The following is a 7,635-nucleotide window of genomic DNA, read 5'->3' as shown; positions in this document are numbered from 1 at the left end:
ACCAGCTGACTGGTTTAGAGCTCTGGACCAAATTACCAAATTCCTTTGGCAGGATAAACCTCCACGAATTAGGTTAAAAATGCTTCAGAAGACCAAAGACAGAGGAGGACTGGATCTACCCAACTTATATTATTATTTCTTAGCCAACAGGCTGCAATATATACCAAGATGGTTGCAAGGTAACCCACTAGATGAGTCCTGGTTAGATATAGAACAGACACTGCAATACGATAGAGCTTTCAGACTTACCATTTATTAGCTCAAGCATAAGAAAACATGAAGGCTTCAAAAGTATTAGTATCAGCACCTCTCTGACAGCATGGTGGGAGTATCTAAAAATGACAGAGTCTTCACTAGTACCATGCAGATGCACACCTATCTGGAATAATCCTGATATTTTGCAAAATAATAAAATTATGAACCTTCCGAACTGGAAAAATACAGGAATCCTATACCTGGAACACATATGAAGGATTGGACTTCACCCCATTTAATAGAATAGTCTCCCAGTTTGGAATGGATAAGAATAGCTTTTTAGAATATCACCAAATTAAATCTGTAGTCAAACAAAAATTTAAGCTCAATAAAATAGAATTACAAACACCACCAATGGTATTAGACTTCTATAATCTCAAACCCCCTAAACTACTGTCTAAAGTATATTAGACACTGTCCAAAATAGACGATAGAATCCCTATTGAAAAATGGGAGGTGGATCTATCAGTCAGCTTTGACCAGAACTTCTGGTCCCAAACTTGTTTAAAAACTTTTAAAATGATCAGACACTCCAATTTACAATTAATTCAGTACAAAATTCTACACAGAGTACACTATACAGGTCATCTGATGATCAAGATGGGGTTTGTGTCATCTGACACCAGTACACACTGCACAAACAACGTTCCTGACAATTACATTCACGTACTGTGGTCCTGTCCACCTGTCCAGGAATTTTGGGGTAGAGTACGTGAAGACCTGTCAAAGTGTCTGAAATGTCATATCCCAACCACCCCCTCTCTTTGTTTACTGGGAAACCTGGACGATGTCCCAATTGAAACATCTTTGGCTCACGTGGTTCTGACTGCCATATGCATCGCTAAGAAAACTATCCTCTTGAATTGGAAAAATAGAGAAACCCTCTGCATCAACCAGTATAGAAATCTTCTGTTAGATCATATTACACTTGATACAGCCTCTGCTTCCACTTCAAATCAATCTCTCTGGGCTCCTTTGATCGGTTCCATCATATAGCGATGACGGGGGACCACTGATATTGTCCTGCGGGGTGATGTGGGTGGGGGGGGTGGGGGGTCTGAGTTTGGAGTATTTGGACATTCCTTGGAGGTGGGTTCACTGGGGGGTGTCTGGGACTGGGGGGCCGTTGCCCCCCTCTGGAGGTGCTTGGGTTGCCTCGGGGGGTGGACTACTGGCGGTTGTGAGTGGGGCCCATTGGAGGTCTTGGCGGTGGCCATGGGTCACTGCCCGGCAACTACATTGCCCCTGGGCGGGTCTGGGTGGGGGCCTGGGGGCTCGGGGTGTGGGGGTAGCCGGCCCCGTGGGGAGATCTGGGCGGGGCCTTGGGGGTCGGGTCCTGACATGTATGCTGCCGGGGAGAAGGCAGGAACATGCAGCAGTGCCTGACTTGGGTTCAGGGGCCTCAGGTAGACCTTGGCTCCTCTGCTGTCCCATCACAGGAGAGGGGGAAGTCCAGGAGGGGGAGGACCCAACCTTACCTGGATGTCCTATGTCTTTTATAATCCGGAAGTTGTGCAAATGCAGGGATGGGCGTAGATATTCTGCTGGGGTGGGGCTGGGTTGGTGCCCTCGGACTCTGTGAGGCTCTGTGATGCTGCTCCTTTGGGCCCTGGCAGGATGGGTTTGGATCTCCATGCTCTAGGGGTCTTAGCACACCTCTGTTGTTGCTTGACTTCCTGGGGCTGGAGGCTAGGAGGGAGATCCGGCCGTCCGGTTGGGGTCTGGGGTGGTGGGTTGCTGTGCTCAGCGTTGGGCGAGGGAGCCTGCTCATCAGCACCCAAGCAGAAAGGGTCAAACTCTGGTAACCGGTAATGGTTGTACCCCATGTGCAGCAGTACCGGGACCAGATTGAATAGGGTGTGTATGGGGAGCATGAGTGTGTGTCCGGCGTGCATTTTTGTAAGTCTTTGATTGTATGTGTATGTGTGAGCATGAGGGAAGGAATGTGTGACTGTGTTTGTGTATGACTGTATATGTCAGTTGGGGCCTTTGACTCCTCCCTTCCCCTGGGACTTCTTTTAATGATATAGATCTTCATGTCCCCTCCCCCTGCCACACCTGGTGTGGCGTGCGGTGCCTTGGTCTGCCTGGGCCGTGGCTCCCGGGTCAGGGAGTTTAAGATTTTTGGCATCTGCCTGACCAATCCCGGAGGCTGCCTGGTGGGGTCTGGGTTCCTGGGCTCTGCTGGGTCCCCAGCAAGGGTGGTCGTCCCTGGGTCCCGGGTTGCTGGGTCCCAGGCTCGGTCGGCTAGGGGGTGGGAGGCTGCAGGCGGGCCTGTGGGTTTGCCGCCGATATCTCCCCGGACTCTGCCGGCTGCTGGTTGTGGCCCCCCGGGGTGATTCTCTGCGCCTCTCGAGGGGGGCGGGGGCCTTTCTGGTGGCAGTCACCCTGAGGTTCCTGTGCTCTGGGGCAGCTCCTGGATCTCTGGGACTTGGAGCTCCCTCCGTCTCCTGCACATCTTTAGGGGGCAGATGTGTGGCCCCTCACACTCTCTATTGGACGCTTTTATAGAGAAACCTTACATAAACAAGTGCGTGTACACACACAGGTGCTCACATGGTGCTCTCATAAGTATGGGCTTGGGCACGTTCAACACATGTCTTAAGGCTATAGTGGCACTTAATGCACTATGATTTATTATCGTGTGATTGTTCAGTTAAACAATGTTGATTTTATATTTCTTCATCAAGTTGACGCAGTGATAGCTTGATCTTGTTGTATTGTTGTTGCGTCCCTTTATTTTCTTCTCTCTTTCTGCGGGTCTAGAAGCAGACTCTTGTTCCTTATTGTTTATGTTTGTGTGTTTGCTTCACAGCCAGACAGGCATTGGCGGTTTTAAACAGGGGCCAACAGGGGCCTGGGCCCCTATAGAACCGGCTCTGGCCCCTGTTATGGCCCCTGTGCTGAAGAGATCAGATTTTTTCCCCCCGCGCTGCCTCGGAGACGGGAACTAATGCGCTGCAGCGTTTCACACAGAGCCTTTAGAGCGCAGCACACTCTGTGGACAGAACTGCTTACCCGGTGGATTTTTGAATAAAAGATTAAAAATTGTTTAAATGGGACCCGAAGAAATTATTGAGCACGACTAATGGAAAAGACGCTAAGAGACGAGGGTAAGCAATACAGTTTATTTTCCTGACATCAGTGTTTTGATCGTAGTCGCGCGTTTCTGTCATTTACTTTTAAGTTCCTAACTGAGTCCATCCACAGTTAACACTGATTTGTTTTTCCTTTGTAACATTAACTGTAAAATAAACATGAAGTTGCTTCATTTTAAGCCTTAGACACGTTGAGATTAGATCACAGTATTCATTTATCTATGACTTTCTCGCAGCACTGACTGGAAGCATCAGCGGCCATGAAAAGAAAAAGGGACATTTTGTCCTTTTTTACCGCTGTTAATAAAGAACAGCGTAGACAGAGAGAGGATGAAAGTCACGAGGGAGCTGAGAAGCAGGATGAAAGAGAGAAGGAGGAGTTGGTTGGAGAGGAACCAGAGAGGTCAGAGGCTGTTCACCTGACAGTGAGGAGGAGGAAGATGTAGGCTGTGAGGGAGAGAGTGAGGAGCAAAAAGAGGGACATCTTCTGTCATGTGCACCGTGTACTCTACCGTCAGGTTTGTGGGTGTTGAACAACCCCTCTGTGATTGCAGCTCATATTGTGTGTAAAATGCATTTGAGGCATGCTGACTCTGGACCAACATTTCTGTTGTTCATATTTAATAAATAGATAAAATAAGACTCTGAATTAACTAATTATGACTTTTATCCTCATGCTAACATTTATTTTCTTTCAGATATCAGCAAGTGAAGGATGACCCACCTACTCAGCCTCATTTGAGGACATTTCCAGTGACATTAATAGGAGACAGAAGATGCAGCTTTCAGCCAAGCTGGTATGAAAGTCATCCTTGGGTTGAATATTCTGTTACTATGGACTCTACTTATTGTCATGCATGCAGACATTTTAGCTCACCAAGTAGCGCAGGAAGAGTGTTTGACTCACCGTGTGGATTTAGGAACTGGAAAAAAGCAACTGAGAGAGGAGGTTTTTTTTGGTACATGCAAAGTCTGAAAGGCAAAAATTGAAATTGTCTGAAATTGTATTGTGCACATATGTAATTTGTTTGAATGTTTATTTTTCATATGTACAGTACATGTAATCTTCAAATAAAGTCACAAACTATAATAATCAACTAGAATTATTTTTTTACTCAAGTCTCATGTTGTGGTGAAGCATTCAGAATTGTTATCTGAGTACCATAAAAACATGCCAGTTTTACTTTCACAAGTAAACCATTACTGCATTCACTGTAATAGTTTACTTGTTCATTGTCTTTACTTATGAATTCATTTGAATCTTATTTTAGTAAAATACAGCTGTAAAAGATCATAGATGAAAAAAGTAAAAGAAATTTTTTGATAAATTTGATCCCCAAAATATAGTAAAGATAGATATGAAAAAGAAGAGAACAAAAAACTGAGTAGTTTCACAGTACTAGGAATTTCCTTTGGCAAAATTGTGCACAAGCACAAAATTAGTCATATGTCGGAGACAAAAAAGAATTTTGATATTGCCCTAATTTTCCCCTTTTTTGTCTTGTGCCCCCATGAAAAAAATACTGGCCCCACTGTGGCCCCCCTGGAAAAATTGGTCTAGAAACACCCCTGGCGACAGGACACGGAAACAAAAGATTATCTAAAGTCTGACACATAAGTGAGAACCCACCACCTTACTCATTAATATTTACTTGGTTTAAACTTTTATAATTGCATCACATAACTAAAAGGTATTAAACCCGTTGTTATTTCTGCCTAAATTGGATTGTGAAAGTTTAATTTCCGAGCAAACACTGAATGCAGCAGCATTTCGCCGGTTGCCGACTCCAGCAGAAACTCATCCAACCACCTCCTGAGTGCAGGTTAAAACACAATATTTAACGAGGTAAAACGACCACCACAGTGCCGTCTCACCGCTTTGCTTTATGTGAACTTTTATTTAATCATGTATCGATCGACGCAGTCGACAGAAACAACTCGTCCGTCTCCTTCAGCGTATCATTTGTCTGCCGCGCGTTTAGCTGCGTAGAAAAATATTCATTTAACACCGGAAGTCACGACAAAAGGTGACCGGTTTGAGCAGTATTAAGCAAAATTTAAGAATTGTTTAAAAATCTGAATAATGAGAGTTGTCAGTCAGCCTTAGCCTTTGTGTTTGCTAGCCGGGAGTGCTAACCTGTACTTCCGCATTGGTGACAGTCCGCCCTGTTCGGGTTGGAGCTTGTTCCAGTAGCTCAGTCATGATTCTGCTGCTTAATGTGATCATCATCCAACTGTTTCTGTCAAAGGAAATCATATTATATTAGTAAATCAATAAATATGGTGAAATTTAAGGGTATTGATTTGATTAAATGACCGATTAGCTAGAATTATCCACGAAATATCAGTTAAAATGGCAAATTCCACAAAAATGTTTATTTTTCCTTTCAGGAACAATGGACGTGTCCCATGAAATAAAACTGCTTGTGGAGGAGATTCACCGACTTGGCAGTAAAAGTGAGTCCTGGTGTTTTGGTTTAAGCATTTGTTTATCATTCATTCATATAAAATGTAAACAATGCCTCAGAAATAATTAAACTGATCACTTGCATGTCTCAACACTTAAATATATCCATAATCTGTCAGGTTTACCACTGTTTTGCACTTTAACTTCATACAATTAAAGTGTTAGATTTTTTATCATTCAAGGTGACTTAAATGCAAATCTAAGCTGTTGTCTTTGCTGTTTATTATTCAGACGGCAGTGGTCAGACTAGCGTTAAGTTTGGGGTTTTATTTAACGATGACCGATGCGCTAACATCTTCGAGGCCTTGGTGGGCACCCTGAAGGCAGCCAAGAAGAGGAAGATCATCGACTTCCAGAGCGAGCTGCTTCTGCAGGGCGTCCACGACAATGTTGAAATCACCCTGCTGTAAGAATGAGACCAAAGTTTGGATCCGGACACACTTTAGGAGCTGTGGGTCCGGCCGAATCCTTCCTAACACGAAGCTCCTGCTGTGCACTTGCATCTACTTTCATTGTCATCCTCCTCCTCTTTTATTTTTTTTACAGACCTGCTATTTTGAGTGATGCACAATAACCAATCAGATCAGACAGAAAGCTTATAGACCTAAATGTGCCAGTTTTTTAAAATTAATCATTTGTTTGGGGGCTCAGCAACTACAAAAGTTCATTTCACACTGAAACATTTTCTGAAAAGCACAAAAGTCTGCATCAGATGAACCCAGACTGTGTAGACTTGAAGCTTCCGGCCCCGTTAGCATTACATCGTGAAGTCTTTGAGGTTTTTGTGAATGAAGGAGTTAATTCTCCAAATAAATTAAAGCAGACATGAATTTTCTATCACAACCAGCCTCCTTTGGAATATTTACTTTTGTAGTTTCTTATTTCTGATGAGTGAAGAGAGCTTAAAATCACGTCGAGGAGCGGTTATTTTTCCTTCTCAGATGCTGCCGTTCTATCAGCCGCAGGTATCGTCATCCTCCGGTGCTGACATCACGATTCCACAAAGCTAGTATGCAAAACTTTGGGGGTTTTTTTTGTTTTGTTTTGTTTGTGTTTTGGGAACAGTGGATGAAACCCAAATGCCTTTCATAATCGTTTCAGTGTTTGTAAAAGTGTTGCACAAGACCTTTAGCGTAGTTAATTGGAGCTCTCTGAGTTTATTATCACTGGGCAAAGTCTGATTTCCCTTTAGAGATAGTTATCATTGCATAAATCTAAATATCAGGGATTGTGGTGGGTGTTTTTGTTTAGAAATACTAGTAAATCTGTGGTAGGAATGGTGGTTTTCAGCTGATCTACTGTTTACACGATCCACGTCTTCTACCGCTTGTGGATTTTTGATAAGATTTTAACAGAACTTCTGGAAATGTAAAAAAAAATGCTCCTTTTTTAGATGTTATGACTAGAAAAACCAGGTGCTGCTTTTTCTTCCATCACAAAAACAAAAAGTTGCTTTGTTTTCCAGTTTTTTATAAACTCCAAAATCTGCTCTCTCGTGTGCAACAAGAACCAGTGACAAAATGTTGAATGTATTACTTAAGCTTTTTTGGCTCTACATTAATATTTTGATTGGTGAAAAATGATTAGAGTAATGTCATTCTCAGGACCAAATCTACAACCAAATTTTGTTTTCTGAATAAAAGCAAGAGTGAGGAAGTTGCTGTTTTGCGTCCCCGTGTGTTGAGTGTCCTGCTGTTGCTTTCAAGTGAATTTTTAAACATGAACTATGATCTGGATGGTGCTGAAACCTCCAACTATTTCTATGATCTACTGGGAGGTTTGAATAGTACATTCTAGTGCATCATTACTGTATTT

The 7,635-nt window shown here is 43.2% G+C and overlaps 1 protein-coding gene across 2 annotated transcripts; it reads left to right on the top strand.

Moving 5' to 3' along the window:
* Positions 1–5,060: 5,060 nt before the first annotated feature.
* Positions 5,061–6,663, top strand: abracl (ABRA C-terminal like). Of its 2 annotated transcripts, none has more exons than XM_015947667.3 (3): positions 5,061–5,199; positions 5,745–5,810; positions 6,052–6,663. In XM_015947667.3, exons 2-3 carry the CDS (start codon positions 5,750–5,752, stop codon positions 6,228–6,230), a joined length of 240 nt encoding a protein of 79 aa, XP_015803153.3. In that variant the 5' UTR covers positions 5,061–5,199; positions 5,745–5,749; the 3' UTR covers positions 6,231–6,663. The 2 variants fall into 2 exon arrangements, with proteins under 2 accessions (XP_015803153.3, XP_054604107.2); XM_054748132.2 differs by lacking the exon at positions 5,061–5,199 and adding an exon at positions 5,277–5,380.
* Positions 6,664–7,635: the final 972 nt, after the last annotated feature.

This window comes from Nothobranchius furzeri, chromosome 2 (genome assembly GCF_043380555.1).
Source record: "Nothobranchius furzeri strain GRZ-AD chromosome 2, NfurGRZ-RIMD1, whole genome shotgun sequence".
In the NCBI taxonomy this organism is placed as follows: domain Eukaryota; kingdom Metazoa; phylum Chordata; class Actinopteri; order Cyprinodontiformes; family Nothobranchiidae; genus Nothobranchius; species Nothobranchius furzeri.
Note: the sequence above shows the minus strand (reverse complement) of the source record. Positions and strands in the feature narration are given on the sequence as shown.